General features: G+C 45.0%; 1 protein-coding gene and 1 long non-coding RNA gene across 7 annotated transcripts in view; one reads left to right on the top strand and one right to left on the bottom strand.

The window, feature by feature from the left end:
- The window catches only part of NID2 (nidogen 2), a 73,604-nt gene that overhangs the window by 38,717 nt on the left and 14,633 nt on the right, over positions 1 to 20,254 (bottom strand). For 3 of the 4 annotated variants that reach the window (XM_021101930.2, XM_021101914.2, XM_021101921.2), the window contains exons 4-8: positions 17,981 to 18,696; positions 5,722 to 5,871; positions 5,058 to 5,303; positions 3,609 to 3,809; positions 1,850 to 2,080 (exon numbers count right to left, since the gene is read on the bottom strand). In XM_021101930.2, coding sequence (XP_020957589.2) covers positions 1,850 to 2,080; positions 3,609 to 3,809; positions 5,058 to 5,303; positions 5,722 to 5,871; positions 17,981 to 18,696 — 1,544 coding nt within the window. Of the gene's footprint in view, positions 1 to 1,849; positions 2,081 to 3,477; positions 3,810 to 5,057; positions 5,304 to 5,721; positions 5,872 to 17,980; positions 18,697 to 20,254 lie in introns of all 4 variants that reach the window. The other variant, XR_014818860.1, reaches the window with a different exon arrangement.
- LOC146406932 (uncharacterized) lies at positions 12,479 to 16,851 on the top strand. 3 transcript variants are annotated; one of them, XR_014818890.1, is made up of 3 exons: positions 12,479 to 12,781; positions 13,348 to 13,546; positions 13,635 to 16,851. It is a non-coding gene; the product is annotated as an uncharacterized LOC146406932 (long non-coding RNA). The 3 variants fall into 3 exon arrangements; XR_014818891.1 differs by having other exon boundaries at positions 12,479 to 12,553; XR_014818893.1 differs by having other exon boundaries at positions 13,795 to 16,666.

Genomic DNA, 20,254 nt, shown 5'->3' on the forward strand with positions numbered 1-20,254 from the left:
TTAGTACTAATAGTTTTTTAATGCAGACTTTAGGGTTTTTCTATATGTAGTATCACATCATCTGATAAAAGTGACAGTTTTACTTCTTCCCTTCCTATGTGGACATCTCTTATTCTGTAACCACCTTCATTCTTTTGCATGCGGATATCCATAGCTGTCCCAGAACCACTATTGAAAAGACTACCCTTTGTCTTCATAGAATTGTTCTGGCACTCTTGTCAAAAATCAATTGACTGTAAATGTGAGTGCTTATTTCTGGATTCTCACTTCAATTCTCATTGACCTGTATGTCTGTCTTTCTTCAAGGACCACACTGTATTGATTACTCTTACTTTTTCAAGTCAGGAATTCTGAGTCCTCCAAATTTGTTCTTTGTAAATACTGTTTTGGCTATTCTAGGTTGCTTAAATTTTCATACAAATTTTAGGATTAATTTTTCAATTTATGTAAAAAAAACAGCTAATTAAGATGATGTTGAATCTTTAGATCAGTTTTAGGAAACACTGCCATCTTAACAATATTAAGTCTTCCAATCCATGAACATAAAATATTTTTTCCATTGACTCAGGCCTTATATTTTTTCAAAAACATTTATAGGTTTCAATATCAAAGTATTACACTTAAAAATATATCCCTAAACATTTTTTGAAATACAATTATTCTTTTAATTTCCTTTTCAGATTGCTCATTGCTACTATATAGAAACACAATTAATTTCTGTATATTGATCTTGTATCTGTAATCATACTGAACTTGTTTATTAGTTTTAATAGTTTTTTCTTTTTTTTTTTCTTTCTTTCTTTTTTTTTTTTTTTTTGTGTTTTGCCTCTTTAGGCCCACACCTGTAGCATATGGAAGTTCCCAGGCCAGGGGTCGAATCAGAGCCACAGCTGCTGGCCTATACTAAAAGCCATAACAATGTGGGGTCTAAGCCATGTCTGCGAACTACACCACAGCTCATGGCAATGTTGGATCCTTAGCCCACTGACCAAAGCCAGGGATCGAAGCCTTATCCTCATGGATACTAGTCGGGTTTGTTAACCACTGAGCCATGACAGGAACTCCTCTAATAGTTTTTAAAAATGAATTCTTTAGTTGTTCGACCAATAAAATCATGTCATAGTACAGTGGAGATAATTTTACTTCTTCCTTTCCAATCTAGATGCCTTTTATTTTATTTTCTTGCCTAATTTCCTTGGCTAGTACTTCCAGTACAGTGTTGAAGAGAAGCAGCAAAAGCAGACATCCTTATCTTATTACTGGTCTTAGAAGGAAAACGTACAGTCTTTCCTCATTAACTATGATGTTAATTTGAGTTTTGTCATATATGTGATTCTATTTCCTCCTGTTGTTCTAGGCACTGGATCTTTGTCTCATCTTGATCTGATGATATTCTTCTCATCCTTTAAGTCTTAGCTAAACTGTTACTTCTTCAAGGACATCACATCTCTGAACCTCCCAACTAGGCTCATAGCAGCTGTGCTTATCACAATCATAACAAATATCTGTCAGCATCATTCTCTTTCCTACTTGGCCCCACCTTGTTCACAGGTGTATCCCCAACACAGACTGGCCCACATAATTGGGTGTTGCTACAAACCAGCCTCATGTACTATGCTTTCTATTCTTGATCTCAGCAGGAACACTTCTAAAAGTTCTATTTCTACCTCTGTCTTCACCTTCAGGACAGGACTCTGCTTTATTCATCCTTTTATCTAGCACCTAACAGAGCCTGGCACTCAGTAACCCTTAGTAACTTATGTGAATCATTCTGAGGCTACTGAAAAGAATGAAGAAAGAAGGTTCAATGTCGTTTTTGCCCAGCTATAACGAAAAAGGGAATCCATACCTTCCACAGGGCCAATTTGATTGGTCACAGCAAATCTGAGCACTTTTTCTTCATCGGTATACAAGGCAAAGACACGGTCCACATTCAGTTGTTGGGTGGTGGGGATGGCCCAGTGTCTGGGGGCATGCCTGCACGTCTGGTAAGTGATGTTCTGGTGGATGCTGTAGGATCGTGTTTGGTTGATGGCACCATATGTGAGAGAGTAGGCTCTGGAACTTGTGGAGGTCACAGCTGCAACAGACATTATTCCGTCAAACTGGGAAATTTATAAGCAATCAGTACAGAGATTTTCTTGTGGGGTGAGCTTCTCTGCAGAGTTTTTTATGTAGTTCCTGGAGAGTGTTCCCTTGGGAAGTTCCTGGGTTTATATGGGAAACCTGCAAGGCAATCCCAAGGACCTGAGTGGACGTAAAACCAAAGCACAGAGAGGGAGGAGGCATGGTCACTGCTGTCTACATTTGCAAAGAATAAGTGCTACTATGTGTCAGCTATGCCCAGCTCTCTCAATGCACTGCCTCATTACTCCCCACAACAACCAGTGAGGCAGGCCTTGGCATCTTGTGTGGAGAGCCTTACAGAGGTTAAGGACTAGTTAAGTAGCCTAAAATGCCAGGTTGGTAGAGTAGCAGAGCTGGAACTGGAATTCAAGTCGGCCTGACCCTACCCCCCAAGATTTCCACCAATCTATCCGTCAGTTTACAGAGGTGACACCTTCCTACACTGCACTTAAGCCTGAAGGTTTCCAGGGAAATGGGGTCGGTCTTTTCTCTTCATCTGAGTGCAGAGTCCGGAGGCCAGGCCAGTTTTCTAGCCATTGCTACCCTGTGCCAGGTGGATGCTGCCCATCCTCTTCTCTAGCCCTCTGGCCTGGCTTCTAGCTCTCACAACATAGGAGAAACAAAGGCACAACTCAGGACAGCAATGGGGATTGAGGCAGCATCTCAAAAAGCAGGTGGTTTTTACAGAACACAATTAACTTTACACATTATCAACCAAGTACAGTGACAGAAAAGGGGTTATTGTTTTTATTCTAAAGATGAGAAAAATAGGCCCTGAGGTGGTAAGTGACCTTGTTCCCCACATATTTTAAACACATCCATGATATGAATTCCAATCTTCTTGACTCCAAATCTAGCATTAGTTTTACATATCTGATTTTTCAAGCAGGCTGAAGCAAGGTTACAGAACAAGGATAAATTCTAATAATAAATATTTTTTCCATGGCCCAGAGATCAGGATGGTTAAAAACTCTATATAATTATGCCATCCTTCCCCACCCCATAGATAAGATTGTTATAGACATTATTATTTGAAAGTATTGTGTAGGAATATTGCTATTTTTATATACAACAGCCCATATTTTTCTCATACTAACATAACAAGAATAATAAAACAATATTGGGAGTTCCCATTGTGGCTCAGTGGAAATGAACCTGACTAGGACCCATGAGGACGCAGATTCTATCCGTGGCCTCACTCAGTGGGTTAAGGATCTGGCGCTGCTGTGAGCTGTGGTGTACGTTGCAGACATGGCTTGAATCCTGTGTTGCTGTGGCTGTGGTGCAGGCTGGCAGCATGGCTCCAATTCAACCCCTAGCCTGGGAACTTCCATTTGCCATGAGTGTGGCTCTAGGAAAAGAAAAAAAAAAATTGAGCTCAGTTCTAAGGACATTCCATGTAGTCACTCATATACCCCTCACAGCGATCTTGTGAGATCTGTACCATCCCCATTTTACAGATGTGAACTGACTGCACATACCTGAGCCCGAGTAGTGGTAGAGCTCCTTGTAGGGAGTGATATGGACTGTGAAGTTTGCTGGGATGTAAGGCACCTGACCTTGAATGTTGGTCTTGATACTCAGATAGTTCTCTGGGTCCAATCCCTCAGCGGTTTGAGTGATTCGAACCCTCTCCCCTCCTGGGTGGAAAGTCACTTCCATGTCATGGATAAAGGTAGCACCTGGAGAGGAAAAGATCCAGCATGAGATAAAAGAGGGCTTGCATCTTCCAGCAATAATTACCAGTGCATACTTCTATTTCCCAGTTTCTGCTACTATTGGAGATGGTATCTGCAGAGATCTCATATCCAAGGCTAAGTACTACCAGCTCTTGGTTTCTTCAGTTCCCCAAACTTTCTGTTAAGAGTGTGGTTCCATCCTACCCCACCTCACACTGCTTCTCTTTGGAGAAGCTTGTTTTTTTGTGAAAATAAACCCTTAGGAACATCCTTGACCTTTCTTTTCCTAAGGCTGCTAGACTTAGCAAAAAAAAACCCCAACAAACCCTAGGACACCCATTTACATTTGAATTTCAGATGAATAATAAACATATTTTTTTTTAGTATAAGTATGTCCCATACAATATTGGGGGCATACTTATACTAAATTATTCATTGTTTAGCTGAGATTCAGATGTAACTGGGTAAACTGTATTTTATTTATCTACCTTTGAATCAAGGTTTTATCCAACTTTGATTAAAAGCAAGATCCTACAAATAGCTATTGAGCTCCACAGCTGGAAGTGGGCAAAGAACTTTTCTCTCACACTCTATATGCAATAAAAATGAATCCATTAGGACACAAGACATGGTGAGATGAGACGGCAACAAGTACCCCCTACACCCTTGCCATCAAAGGTGGTCCTTAAACTAGCACTATCAACTCCTGGAAGCTTGCTAGGAAAACAGGATCACAGACACCCCTACCACACCTCCCCTCCAGGGCCACTAAATCAGAACCTGAACTTCCCAAAGACCCAGGTGATGTGCGTGTGAGTTAAAGTCTGAGAGGCGCTGTCTACACTGTTATAGATCAGAGTCCCTCGGGGGAGAAGAGCAAAGGCCCGGCTCCGCCATGAAGTAATCATCTCCAGGTGCCCTGGAATTACTACCTACACCCCCATTTGACAGACCTGCACATTGCAACACAATTATAGGAAGTCTGACAAGTAAGCTTCAACAAATTGGGTTAAGAGGGCACGAAAGCTCCAAATGGAATCATCCTATTTCTTGGAAACAACTTGGAACACATTTAGAAGGAATCACTGAATTTAAAAACAGTCCCGCAAGGTCCAACCATCCCCAGCTACCTTGGGACAGAAAACTATACCCCTGGGGCTCTGGAACATTGGACAAGCGAGTCCTCCTTCACTGACTGAAAACCCAAGGTGCCAGGCCACCAAAGCAGTGGTGACCAGTGGCCCTCCTCACCTGTGAGGCTGAAGCCATTCTCCCAGCCTGGTTTTTCCAAAGCAAAGAGCCAGCCAAACAGGCCTCCGATTGGCATGAGTGGGAGAAGGGCCTGGGCAGCAGGCTGCGGGATGTGGCTGATGGCTGTATAGGCTCTGCCGTCATTGCCCACGACATAAGCATGCAGGTCCACGTCGGTGAAGTGCACAGGCGTGTGGCCCACAAGGAGGTGCCCACTCACTTTCCCATTGACTCGATGAGGTGCTCCTGAGAGACAGCAAACCCAGTCAAACTTGAACATCATCCTGGCACACAAATGAAACAGTCCCCCCGACAACTCTCCAGACTCCATCTTTAGCCCTTTCCGCAGCTCCCTAACCAACCCACTACCTAAGTCCCAAACAGACCTGCCTTCGATCTCTTTTCTCCCATCCTCCCTCTCTCCTGGCCACTTGGACTCTAACAAGTGAGCCAAAGAGGAAACATTTCTGGTTAGTCCTCACATTGGGAAATCAGCTCAAGTATGTTCATTCCTCACACATTTATTGAGCACCTGCAAGTTGCTTGGATTCAAGGGACTGAGACACAAGGTCCTTAAGCAGAGCTCACAGCAGCAGCTGGAAACAGCATGAGGCTGTAACAGATACAGAGCAGCCCCCACCCGGATCCAGCCAGCACCCCTCACCTTCAGGCAGACAATGCTTGCCGTTCCCATAAAACCTGGACTGGCAGTGACAGCAGAAGCCGGTGGCATAGTCGGTGCAGAAGGCATGCCGAGAGCAGCGCTCATGGTTGTGTTCACAGGTCTCCCTGTTGGCAGCATTGTACGTGAAGACTGGAAAGTAAAACAAACTTTCATGAAAAGGACTAAGTGATTCTAGCATCGTGGCTGCCAAGCTTCCTCACGGACACAGCATCTGCTCCATAAAATCCATTTAGATTGTAATAAACAAATGGGGTTTTGATGTTTAAGAGACATGAATAACATTCAACTCAGGGGAATTAACTTGCTTTGTCTTCTGGCAAGAAGGACTGTTGACTCCTCACAGCTGGTCTCACTGCAGAGCTGGGAGCTAGGGTGAGGCTGTGCCCCTCGGTGCAGTGACAGCAAAGCCCACCCATAAGTACGTGCAAGGCTGAACTGTACAAAACTGCCACATTCTGGGTTAAATGCAGCCAAAGGTCAGCACTTTCACTCAGTTCAAACTAACAGTAACGAGCTCCTGAGAAAAAGGGCAAAAAGAGAATCTAAAAAAATAAGGTCTAACTGTTCTTCTCTTTCTTTGGGTAACTGTGACCTTGAAAAGAACAACCTACAGCTTGTCTCATTATTTGGGAAAAATTTTTTTTCTGAAAGAGAAGGAGGGCTGTGAAGAATGAACACACATACATACATCCCCTAAGAAATTCTACGAGGTGGGAGGCGGAGAAGGAGGAGAAGGAAACAGGGAAGCCAGCCCTGAAATGCTCTGTGCCTTTGCAGGCTGTCTTGTGGTGGCTGTGGCCTGAGCCGGGTGTCTGGGCAGCAATGGAGAGCTTGGCCACAGTCACCACAATAGGCTCAATGCTGCAAGAGCACGTCCATATCCCATCTTTATTCTGTTCATTTAAAAAAGAAAGTGGGTAGTTTCCATTGTGACTCAGTGGGTTCAGAGCCCAACTAGTATCCATGAGGATGTGGGTTCAATCCCTGGCCTCACTCAGTGGGTTAAGAATCCAGCATTGCCTGGGAACCTTCATATGCCACAGGTACAGCCCTAAAAAGACAAAAGACCAAAAAAAAAAAAGGCTCATTTGTGCTAACAAGAAGCAAGAGAGCACATGCCATTGTCTCTAAAGGGAATGACCAAGAATTGGAAATGCCTTGCGATGCAGTGGGTTAAGGATCTGGTGTTGTTACTGCAGCGGCTCAGGTTACTGCTGTGGCATGGGTTTGATCCATGGCCCGGGGCCTTCCACATGCCATGGACATCCCCCCCCCCAAAAAAAAAGAAATGGCCAAGGAGGTCATTGGCTGGGGGGTCCTGAGAGAAGGAGGCTTTCTCCTGGACACCAGGTACCATGCTAATCCCAAACATAGCCACCAGGAGGCAAAGCGGCTATGCACACCTCTGCCTCCTGTCCCTGCAGCAGGAGTTGGGTGGAGACCCTAGGAGCATGCTGACAAGTGCAGAGGGCACAAAACTCCAATCTGTGCCTTTGCAGGCTGTCTTCTGGTGGCTGTGGTTACTTGCCTCTGATGCTACCAGGAGGTGCTGGCTCCCAAGGAAGACCAGTAACCTGCTCTTAGGAAAAACTGGGTGGCAGCTGTGTTCCATATCTAGGTCTGAAAAGGAAGAAGAGGCAGGGAGAGGAAGAAATGGAAAGATCAATGCTCACCCAGTATTTCCCAGGGACAACAGAAAACAAGCTGGGGGGAAGATGTAGCACCAATACAAATGGAGCCAGCAGAAAGACTGCGATCAGCGAGTGAGCATACAACAGCGTGAACACTGAAGTGGTGCTTAGTACAAGCCAGAGACTATTCCACACACTTTATTACCTCTTTTAATGTGCACAAGAGGGGGGACTAGTTTTATCCATGTTTTACAGATAAACAAGATAAGGCACAGATTAAAGGAACCCTCTTGAAGTCACACAGGAAGTAGGTGGTGGAGTAGGGATTTGAATCTAACTGGCTTCAAACTCAACAGCTACACTTGATACCCTCTGGTGGAGCCCAAGGGCATTTATCCTGAGCTCCAGGCAAAGGGTCTGCTCAGGGACTGGGGTTAATTAACATAGACTTTGGCAAGTAAGGTTTGAGTCCTACTTTATAAATCAGGTTTAAGGGAAGAAGAGAGCAGAGATTATCCAGAAGGCTGTCAGAGCTGACAGAAGAAGATGGCAGAAGAATTGAGGGCAGAAACAGTAGCATTAAGTTTTGGACAGGACTTGACTGCTGCTTACAGATTCTTGAGAAAGGAGCAAGCTGAGGGCTGGCAGGACAGATGGTCTTGACTCAAATGGAATATCTGACTGGGAACAGAGTGAGAATGAAGTTGGTGACTCAAGAATTGGTATGGGGCCTTGATGACACAGCTGAGAAATTCCATTTTGATAAAAATAGAAAATTAGGCAGCACCCTGAACATTTCTGAAAGCAGAAAAGTGACATAAAATTCAAGGCAGAAAAAACAAATGCATAATGATCAAAAAGATTAAAAGACATTGCTGTGAGAGAAGCTATATATCATTGCCTAGTGCTGTTTTAAGAAAGGAGGGGTTCCTGTCATGGCTCAGCAGTAATGAACCGACTAGTATCCATGAGGACTCGGATTCGATGCCTGGCCTTGCTCAGTGGGTTAAGGATCCAGCATTGCTGTGAGCTGTGGTATAGGTCACAGACACAGCTTAGACTCCATGTTGCTGTGGTGTAGGCCAGAAGGTACAGCTCCATTTCAACCTCTAGCCTGGAAACTTCCATACGTCACACCTGCAGCTCTAAAAAGACAAAAACAAATAAACAAATTTTACAGAACTAGAACAAACAATCCACAAATTTATACGGAACCATAGAAGATCCAGAATTGCCAAAGCAATCCTGAGGAACAAAAAACAAGCAGGCGGCAGAACCCTCCCAGACTTCAGACAATATTACAAAGCTATAGTAATCAAGACAGTGTGGCACTGGCACAAAAACAATTACACAGACCAATGGAATAGAATAGAGAACCCAGAAATAAACCCAGACACCTACGGTCAATTAATCTTCAACAAAGGAGACAAGAATATAAAATGGGAAAAAGACAGTCTCTTCAGCAAGTGCTAGGAAACCTGGACAGCTGCATGTAAATCAATGAAACTAGAACACACCATCACACCATGCACAAAAATAAACTCGAAATGGCTTAAAGACTTAAACATAAGACAAGACACCATCAAACTCCTGGAAGAGAACATGGGCAAAACATTCTCTGGCATCTACCATATAAATGTTTTCTTAGGTCAATCTCCCAAAGCAATAGAAATAAAAACAAAAATAAACCAATGGGGCCTAATCAAACTGACAAGCTTTTGCACAGCAAAGGAAACCAAAAAGAAAACAAAAAGATAACTTACAGAATGGGAGAAAATAGTTGCAAATGATGCAATCAACAAGGGTTTAATCTCTGAAATATACAAACAACTGATACAACTCAACAACAAAAAACCCAACAACCCAATTGAAAAATGGGCAGAACACCTGCATAGACATTTCTCCAAAGAAGACATACAGATACTAACAGGAACATGAAAAAATGTTCAACATCACTTATTACTAGAGAAATGCAAATAAAAACTACAATGAGGTACCACCTCACACCTGTCAGAATGGCCATCATTTATAAGTCAAAAAATAACAAGTGCCGGAGAGGGTATGGAGAAAAGGGTACCCTCCTTCATTGCTGGTGGTACAACCACTATGGAAAACAGTATGAGGTACCTCAGAAAACCAAGTACAGAACTACCACATGATCCGGCAGTCCCACTGTGGGCATCTATCTGGACAAAACTTTCACTGAAAAAGATATATGCACCCCCGTTGTTCATCACAGCACTATTTGCAATACCCAAGATATGGAAACAACCTAAATTTCCATCAAAGGATGAATGGATTAAGAAGATGTGGTATATATACACAATGGAATACTACTCAGCCATAAAAATAACGGAATGCCATTTGCAGCAACATGGATGGAACTAGACTCTCATACTAAGTGAAGTAAGTCAGAAAGAAAGACAAATACCATATGATATCACCTATATCTGGAATTTAATATATGGCACAAATGAACCTATCTACAGAAAAGAAACAAACTCATGGACTTGGAGAACAGACTTGTGGTTGCCAAGAGGGAAGGGGAGGGCATGGAAAGAACTGAGAGTTTGGGGTTAGTAGATGCAAACTGTAGTATCTGGAGTGGATAAGCAATGAGATTCTGCTGTGTATAGCACAGGAAACTATATCTAATCACTTGGGATGGAACATGACAGAGGATAATGTGAGAAAAAGAATAATATGTATAACGGGGTCACTTTACTGTACAGCAGAAATTGACAGAACATTGTAAATCAACTCTAATAAAAATTAAAAAAAAAAAGAGAAAGAGGGGAGGGCACAGTGGAGGAGAGGGGGAACTGGTCTGAATAAATAGAATGGAATGTAACTTGTCAAAGTCTTGGGTTTCTCCAGCTCAGAAAGTCGCAACTGTTAGGAGGCAGCTCCTGGAGAGCCGGGCACGCTTGTGAGTGTGCTCATGGCATCGTCTACCACCAGCGCTCTCCCTCCAGAACACCAGGGAATGGGGTGCCACAGAGGGTCCCAAGTCCTGAGATTCAACAGCAGCCTGGCTCAGGTGGCTCTGCAGGAACCAGGAAATGCACTACGTCTCCAAAATCAGGGTGACGCTACCCTCAAGCCTCATTGCTAGAAATTACATTGTTTCTTAACTTACTTCTGAGCACCACACTAAAAAGGCAATCCGATGCAGGACTAAAGGGTAGTTCATTTTCATTTTTAGGATTTCAGCAGAAGTCAAACACTGATGCTGTTTTGCCCCCATTGTTTTGTGAAGACTTGTCCTTCTGCTCTGTTCCCCTTCTAAGAATGGAGTATGAAATGGAGTGATGGACTGGAGGAGGATACAGATAAGGAGAACTGGGTTAACTTCACTAAAATACTAGGTGGAGCCACAGCTCTTATATGGGTAGAAAAAGAAGCTTAACACTGGAGCCAACAACTTACAAATGCAACTGTGCCAAAGTTTATCAGCTGATGGGCATGCAGACTACATATTTCTAATAAAAAAAACAATGGCTAAAGCCCCATGAAAGGCTATACAAGACAAACTATAATTATGATGGGTTAAATCAGTTACTGGTAAGCTGGCTTGGGGATCTTTTTAAACAGTGTGTGTGTGTGTTAAGTTGCTTGCTCAGAATGGAACTTACTGAACCAAGAACACAAGCTTAGCCTTCCAGCCCATGCCAACCATACTGGGGGAAGATGAGTTTGCCCTTAGGCAGGGGGCACTGGGCTCCCTTTTCCATGCCTGTGCTCACACACAGATGCACACATACAACACTTACAATATCAGCTTAGGTGAAAGGTAAATGCCTCTTGCACCTTTCTTTCATTCTTCAGCAATTCAAACAGATATTTATTGAGCACTCCCTACAGGCCTAGTCCTGGACTAGGAATTAGGGATGTAGCAGGGGACAAAAGCGACAATAATTCCTGTCCTGAAGTTTACATTCCCCTCCAAGGCCACAGGCAACAGACAGGTAAATTCTTCAGTACGGCGGACAATGTCAAGAACTGCGCAGAAATTTAAATCAGGGAGGGACATGAGGGTTGGAGGAGGAAGGTGATTTTGTTCTTTTAAATGACACAGTCAGGGAGGGCCTGGGGAGAAGATGAGCTTTGGGCAGAGGCCTGGAGGAGGGGGATGAATGGGGCAGGGATCCGGTGTCAGGCGGTCAGTGCACAAGGGAGGAACAGGGACAGCCAGAGGAGAGAAGGAGGAGATGTAGCCCTGGCCACTCGTGGGGCTTTGTCATTAAGGGGAAGATTTGGGTTGTGGTCTGAGTGAGGTGGGAAGCTGCTGGAGGGCTCAGAGCAGAAGAATGACATGATCTGACTTTTGAAACCTCAGGAATGAGCCCGCGCCTTGGTAGCAGGAGGTTCTGGTGGAGAGGATGAAAAGGGACTGGATCTGGAGTACTTTGAAGGGGAGCTTCCAGGGTTTGCTGATGGACTGAATGGAGGGAGAGGAGAGGAAGAATTGGTGAGGGGAAAAAGAAAGAGAGGAGGGTAGGGAGGAGGGGGGAGAAAGAGAGGAGTCCACAGGGATGCTCATTTCTTGGCGTGGGAACCGGCAGGGTGGAGCTGCCGTTTCCTGAGCAGGTTTGTGGGAGATCAATTCTAGCAACACCTTCAAGGCATCAGGGAAGCTCCACCCTGGCTCTGGCAGGACTTACACCCTCAGCATGGCACTGCCCAACCATTCAGGGGAAGGCTGGATTTCTCCCCATGGATTCCACTGCATCAGAATACCTGGGCTGCCTGTTAAACATGCAAATACTCAGAGCACAGCTCAGACCTACCAGTTTTAATTCCCGATGGGCAGATCCCATGAGTCTGTGCCTTAGCCATTCCTGGAGTGACTCTTAAGCCCTCTGATGAAGATGTCCAGGATATTTTCAAACCTCTCATTTCTGAGCTAGAGGATGCTCATTAACGGGTTAATGAATATCATCTGACCAATTAGCAGTTCCTGGGGTGGGTGGGATTTCAGGAAATGCTCCTGCGTTTATTCCTAACCCAGCTGAGCCACAGAATTCCACGCCCATGGCCCACTCAGGCCCAATCCCCAAGCATGGCAGGTGAAGGTCTTTTAGTGGAAGGAGCCAGGAGCCCAGGAGCCAGTTCCTTTCCTTGAGGAAGGGGGAGAACAGGACCTAGAAATGTGATCCCACATGCAGTTATCTAATCAGGCAAGAAAAACCAAACTTTTGGCCAATGAGACATGTCAAAGTTCTATGGGAGTTGCAGGTAGATTCAAAGATACAGAACTCCTTGAACGTGGGGAATCAGTGTCTAGATCTGGCTGGATGAGACGTGCAGTGAGTCTATCCAAAAGCAAAGTGGCACTTTTTCCGCAGTCCCCTCTGTGCCTCTTTACCTCACAGTTTTGAAGGTGTTTTCACATGTCTTCCTGTTCTGTAAGTAAATAGTATCTATAATTCACAGACGATACGGCCGAGGCCACAAAGGTTGCATGACCTTCTGGCTCTAAATCCCAGGCTCCTTCCATTACACCAGCAATACTTAAGACTCACCAAGGGACCTGGTTTTATTTATTTTGTTGTTGTTGTGTTTTTTGGTTTTGTTTTTTTGTTTGTTTGTTTGTTTGTTTTAGGGCCACACCTGAGGCATGTGGAGGTTCCCAGGCTAGGGACTGAATCAGAGCTGCGGCCACCAGCCTGCACCACAGCCACAGCTGTGCTGGATCTGAACCTCATCTGCGACCTACACTACAGCTCACGGCAACACTGGATCCTTAACCTACTGAGCAAGGCCAGGGATCAAACCTGCATCCTCATGGATATTAGTTGTTACTAATATCTGAGTCACAATGGGAACTCCCAGGGGACCTGGTTTTAAAGGGCAGATTCTGGGTCAGAAGGTGGAGGAGGGGTGTGGAAATTAGCATTTTGGAACCAGGGACATGGGAAAAAGCCACACATAGACTAGAGCCACTTTGAGAAATACCATTTTCACTCCACAGATTCCTCTCTTCTGCATTTCACCCACTGGGGCAAGCTGTCTTCCAGACCCTCTGGGGACCCACACTCTGCCCGGCTCTTCCTGTCACAGAGAGTCAAAACCACAGAGAGAAGTCGGCTGGCAACTCAGGCCCAGCAGGAGGGTGGAGATCACAGCCCAGCTGGAATGAAGCTCAGTCTGCAAAGGCTTCATTAACTGAGGTGAGACCATTGCTAGAGGAATCTTCGTGTGAGGATTTTAAAATCTCACTTCTTTTTTCCATGTAATGCTTCTTCCCTCTTCTCCTAGCCTTAACAGAAAGAAAAATGAGGTGGGGCTGCATGAGGGCAAAGAAGCAAAGGTGCTGCCAGAGTGCTTGAGATCTGCCCTAAGCGGGAGTTTTTCACATGAGGGGAAAACTCCTTCTTTGCACTTGTTCTGATCCAGGCTTCAATCTTCATTTCTCCAGTAATGCTTAAGCACTTGTCTTCAGCTCTGGCCAAGCCCCACAGAAGGCCAAGGCCAGCAGGTTCCATGGCGCAGACTGGGTTCGTTCATCCTGCAAACGCAAATGGGGACGGAGGGCTTCCGCGTGGGGCCAGCCCTGGATTGACTTTTAACAGCTTTTCCTGCTACCTCAAGAAAAAGGACCTACATTTTCACTGCAGGACAGATGCTTCTAAGTTTCCACACTTTGCAGAATGACAGTCGAGTAAGAAAAACCACATCCAGCTTTATAATGAAAAACAGTGCTCTGCTTTTCCCTCCAGTTTTCATGTTTTTGATGTCAGTGGTAAAACAGTGATGCTGGCTGAGTAAACAGTTATTAGGACCTTGTTTTATTGCGGGGGCGGGGGAGGGGTGGCAGGGTTACTTCCAACATCATGACACTAGCAGGGTCTCCTATGCATCTGTCTTCACAGGTATGGGGGGGTCCTCCTGTTCAGAGTCCCTCAGTAACCTGGGGGTGCATCTGGGAGAGGGGATTTTGTGCCTGGAAAGCTGAGTTTGGCAGCAGAGCCTGCTCGAATGCATCCCAGGGTATAAGCTGCTTGAGCAACACATTCCTGAGGCCTTTCCCAAGGCTGGAAATAGAGCTGGACCAGAAAGTAGAATCAACAGGATCCCACAATGGAGTAAGAACACTTGATGTTTCTGAAAGCCGGGAATCCCTCCCTATTTCTAATTCATCACGCAGACTGAGGTTGAATTAAGTGCCTCACTGCACCACCTGGGCAGGATTGAGACCAGCTATGACCCTATAAATAAAGCTTATCCCTGCTACCCACAATACCAGTGGTCCCTGTTCCTAAAGAGCTGGAACCTTGCCAGCAACTGCCCTCATGCCACCTCCCTCCAACAACTCACTCACATACTCTCTTTCCATTTCTGCCACTGCATCCACTCTTTTGTCCAGAATATGCTTTATTTTCTCTAAACTCAGACTCTGACCCTGAGGCCTGGCTCGAGCCCTCCTCCTCCAGGAAGACTTCCAGGACAGCACCACACTCACATATGCCCTGCACTGTGTTACCTGACAGCCTGCTCTAATCTTCCATGGCTTCACTGCAGTCCTGGTCTGCCTCTGACACAGACAAGTCATTCATTTCCAGGCTCTGTACTGTGGGATGAATAATAGTATCTATCCCACAGGGCAATTCTGAGGATTAACTGTGCTCAGACAATCTAAACAAAGTTCCCATCCAGGGTCCAAGTGGACCTTCGATAAATAATCACTGAAAACTTCCACCAGTGCCCTGGTCAGGGAAGGGTACATGGCAGATGCTCAGGTAACCTCTTGGTTTGACAATAAGCTTCCGGAGCTGCTTCGAGAAACAAGACCCCTGAGACAGAGAAAGCCTGTGCATCCAATTTAACCTCTGGTTCTGTGGTCTAGGAAAACAGAACAAAGCAAACAATATGCTTGAGGCCAGAACTAGAATGTAATTGGGTCATTCTTGCCTGGTGTGGACATGATCTAAAAAGAATCTAGATTTCTCAACAAAAAAGTCTTTTAAAAAAGAGTCCCTAAGGGGAGGAAAAATTAAAAAGACAAGGGATAGATATTTTGGGAGGGATTAAATCTTAATTTTTTAGTGACTACTATGAAGTTCAAAGGGGAAACTAAACTTTACTAGGCATGGTGCTTTTATGCCCAATTTTAATTCTGGAAATTCTTTAATGAGGTCTGCACTATCCCCATCTTATTGCTGAGGAAAATGAGAGTGAAGGAAGAGCAAATGTCTTATCCCAAACCACGCACCAGAGCTGGGAATCAAGCTCGAGTCCACCGAACACCAAAATGCCCCCTCCTCCACTCCATCACTAGAAAGAGCAGGGCAGGATGGCTTCAAGGCAGTTAGCAGGTCCACCAGGTTTCCCGGAGGGAGGTCACTTTTGTCTGATGGACCTCTGGGAAGCCAATGTTTTGTTTAGAAAAAACATGATTCACGGCCAAGAAAAAACAAGTAACAGCAGCATACTTCTATACAGTCAGCCCTCAGTATCCACGGGTTCTGCATCCGTGGATTCAAGGAACTGCAGATCCTGTATTATGTTAACGATCTGAAGCTAAGGAACCTGTGGTTGCAGATCCTCGGGTGCAGAACCCAGGATATGGAGAGCTGACCAAGGGTCTTGAGCATCTGCAGATCTGGGCATCTGCGGAGTGGGGGTGGGGGGCGTCCTGGAACAAATGCCCCCCATGGATACCGAGTCTTCCTAAAGCCTGAGGTAAAACCAGAGGCTCACTTATTTTGCCTCTCTGCTTTTAAGTTTTCAAGTTTTACCACTCTGCTAATAATGGTGGTTGTGATTTTTTTTGTTCAAGGTTCAAAAACTTCTAGATTTTTCCCCCTAAATGTCTCATTGTATATACAACCAGCTGTTTCAAATGCATTATGTCATTTCTAAGATGTCAATGGTGGACGTCATCCCCCAGCTGATAAATATCATAGTTCATGGCCCCCAAGGGTTATGGCTGCCGCCTCTGTTCTTCTCCATGGCCAGTTCCCTAGACTTTCTGCAGTTACTCCAGCTTATCTCAGCCTCTCACAGCTCCAAGCAGGGTGTGCAGCCCCTTCTTCTTGACCCTTTAACCAATTACTCCAGGGATCGGCTTTTTAACATCCCAAGCTCTTCTCAGGGCAGGAAATCACAGCCCACAAATGAAAAGACCACTTAGGAACACATCTTAACCTCAAAATCCCCTGTCTTTGGTACCTGGCTTCACATTTTCCTTAGATATTCAAAACTTATGCTGAAAATTCAGAAGAGCATCAGAAATGTCTGAAGGTTCTGAAGCCTTCCAATAAAATCCACATCTTTGATTTGACAGAAAAGCTGCCCTCGAGTGTAAATGAAGGCACAAGTATTTAACAAGCCCTTTCTTCCCTCCTTATCCCCCCACCCCCATTCCCACTGCTTTCAATCCTCTATAATTAGTAACAGCAGCCATTTATTAAGATCCAGCTAGTGCAGAGGCTAACCTTAGAACGTCATTATCCCTTTTAATCCTCTCAACAAATTTAGGAGAAATCAGAGACTTGGGAGCTACATGAAGTGTCACCCAGCCAGCGTGACAGCCAGGATTCAAAGTCTGACGCCAATGTTCTCCCAGTAATCATTACACAGTACCACCTCAGTCACAAAAGACTTTTATCTCTCCTGAAAGAAGCATTTCTTCAAGCAAATTCTTGCAAGTTAGTGCCCCTTCAGAACCACCTGGAAGACCTCTTGCTAGGCCAACCTGTTTTTACCCCATAAGTATAGGAAACAGAAAAGGCTAAAAAATAAAAATAAAAAAAGTCCCGAAGAATGCGGTCACCTTTGACCTCTTTCCTCCTGTCAAGAGGTCAGATGCCCGGTCCCTGGAACAAATGGGATGAATCTGTGGCCAGTCTCCCATTCAGGTGTTTACATCCCTGACTGGAAAGAAAAGAGCTGACATGACAAGTCTCGCCTTGCAGAGCAGGAGACAGGGGCTCCGTGTCTCTATTAATTAACCGAAGCCTCCCCTGGGCATTTCTGTCCTGGCCTCTGGCTCCGGTCAGCGAGTCATGAAATGAGGACACAGCTCCAGGGAGCGGAATACCACAGCTGCACATCCATGAACCAGAAATGACAAGACACAGGGGGCTTGCAATGTTCTCTCCCCGGGGGTCCCCTCCCCCCACCCCCTGCGTCTCCAACCAACCGGGGTTGTCCCATCACTGGGGAAGAATCTGCAATGTTCTCCAGAGCCAGCACAACTTGCCATTTAAAACTAAAGCCTGAAACCCTCCATCACTGGAACGTGTGTGAAACCTCAAAACGCTTTACCTTTGCTGAACTTTCACACTGAAATACTTCATTCCACTTGAGAGCTTAGCTGGCATGAGAGACCCAGTTCTCCACGTGCTGCGAGAGGCCCCCCCCCACCCCACTTTTTTTTTTCAACATTATTAATGGCCAAGAGATTCCAAACAGAATTTGCCTGCCAAGATGTATTTGGCCGAGGAAAGATACTCTATCTCCTGCAACACGGGTTTAAAAGTCAGCCCCCAGCTTCTTTTGGTTAAACTCTTCATCCACTCGCCTTGAGAGAAAATTCACAACTCTGCAAAACCAGCATTTTCCCAGTGAATTCTTAGCCCCCATCTTTCAAAGCCACTTACCCTTGGTGTTGGAACCGATGTCGTCCTCCACCCCGACCACTTGCCTCCCGCGACCCAGCGGTGGAGCGTGGTCTGGCCGCCTGGGGTAATTTGGAAGAACCACCTCTCCTCCAGAAGGCACCGGGGGAACATCCCTTTCTGCGGGCAGGGCCCCTTCATCTGGGTGGGGAGGCAGAGCTGCCCAGGAAGGATCCGGTGAGTCTCTTTCTGTCTTTGGTGGGGCAGGGACTTGGGCCCCTGGCTGTTCAGAAGTCTCACCTCGGCCTTTCAAATCTGGGGCATCTATCTCCTCCTGAGGTCTCCCCTCTTTGGTTTGAGGGTCCAAGGTGGCAGACTCTGTTTCAAGCCCATCCCTAGATGTTGGACGTGGCAAAGGGGAGGGCAGGTCAGAACCTGGGAGAGAAATCCCACCTCCCGAGGGCTTCAAATCGGCCCTCGAGTGGAAGGAAACATCGTCGGGGCTGTGGCCGTTGGATTCCTCCTCTGTTTCACCAGGAGGGTATTCAACTTCCTCCTCATTCTCATCATAATAATCCAAATTGTCCTCGGTGTCCTCACCCTCCGGGGCCACAGCGTGGCTGGAGGAATGTCGCAGGGGAACCGAAGGATGGGCTTTGGAAAGGTCTCCTCCAGCTATCGCCGGCTTGACGTTGTCCAAGGGGGAGGCGCTGCCAATGTGAAAAGCCCACACTCCAGGAATCCCTAGGTTGCTGTGTCTAAATAAAAAGGAACAGGACATTGTAACAAGAGTGTCCAGCCACCACCTGCCTACAAAGGTGAGAGATTTATTTTAAAAGTGAAAGACCATTAAGATCAGATTCAGAGTTTTCACTGGCAGGAAACCAAATAAAACTAGACTCACACGGTAACTAAAAGGATTATGCTGAAATTTTGTTGTAAATTACCAGCAAGTTTCAAAGGCCACTGAATGCCAAACCCTTAACTCAGAAATCTTCCCTACAATCCCTAAGTTTTTAATCTAAAATCTGGCAATTTGAAAACAAGTAGGGAATGTGGGACTATTTTATCCTTCCTCTACTTTCCTCTACTTTCTTTGTTTCTTTCTTAACAAACTCAAGAAAACATATGCTTAAAAATTTTGCCACACACTTAATAATGACTCCTTTTATTTGAGAGTTAGTTACATGCCAAGCACTTGACATTCTTCAACACAACTTGCAAGGTAGGGGCAGTGATCATGCCTGATTTTAGAGAGGAGAAAACAGGTTTAGAGGGTGTAACTCATCTTAAGGTTGAACAACTAATAACTGGCAGAGCGTAGACTTGAATTCAGTAGTGCCAAAGCCTGTGCTCTGAATATCCATGTTAACTCAGAAGCTAATAAATATACTATAGTCAATCCATATTCGAATTATCATTACACTACAGAATGTCAGAGGCATCTCACTGTTAAGTCATGTGGATTAATTAACTAATTTTGGACTGGTGAATCCATGTCAAAAGTTCAAGGAAACAGAAATGCCTGAGTTTCAAAAATGTTGAGCAAATGCAGAATAAAGTTACGGGGAATGTTAAGAGAAAAGTTTAATCAAACTGCCACAGGTCACGGATGAGAGGTGTTCAGAAATATCTGGAGCCAGAGAGGTCGCTTGTTTCCTTCCATCGAAAAGAATATGGGCTCCATTCAGTCTTCCAAATAGCCCAATGCTACGTTAGTTTAATCAGTGATAGATTCTGAAGAGAACAATCCCAAATACAATTTCAAAAAATCAGGAAAAGCCTGAAGGAACAAAGGGTCTGGCTGGCTTGACTACACCCAGATTCCCTAGTCTCTGGTGTGTGAACCAAACACCAGGCTCTAAATCTGTCCTGTGATGGGATTTCCCCAAAAGTTAACCCATGAGAAAATCAGAGTTAATGACTAATAAGATAGTAGGAAGTGCACTGACTCATATAGGGACAAGAGACCTTTGCTCGTTTGGGTTGGTACTTATCACATCCAAGTGAATTTCTAGAGCAGTAATATTTTTTAACACAACTCTGAGAATCAGTCAATCAATCCCTACCCCCTGGTGTGTTGTTGATGTTGCCACTGCTGCTGTTGTCATTAGTTTAGGCAAATAGGAGCATAGAAAGCAAAGCTGTAATCCTTTGTGCAATATGCTCCACAGACTTGGAAAGTTCTAAGAATTAATGCGGGTGCTTTTTGTCAAGCAAACAAGGAACACTAAGGTTATGAGAATCCTGAAGATCTGAGGATTCTGAGTTTATTATCACATCAGAGGTGCTGCAGCTGTGAAATTCCTTCTCAAC

The sequence above is a fragment of the Sus scrofa genome, chromosome 1, assembly GCF_054392235.1.
Source record: "Sus scrofa isolate SSC_HxYL_T2T_F1_AM1 chromosome 1, Sscrofa_HxYL_maternal_Yorkshire_Landrace_v2.0, whole genome shotgun sequence".
In the NCBI taxonomy this organism is placed as follows: domain Eukaryota; kingdom Metazoa; phylum Chordata; class Mammalia; order Artiodactyla; family Suidae; genus Sus; species Sus scrofa.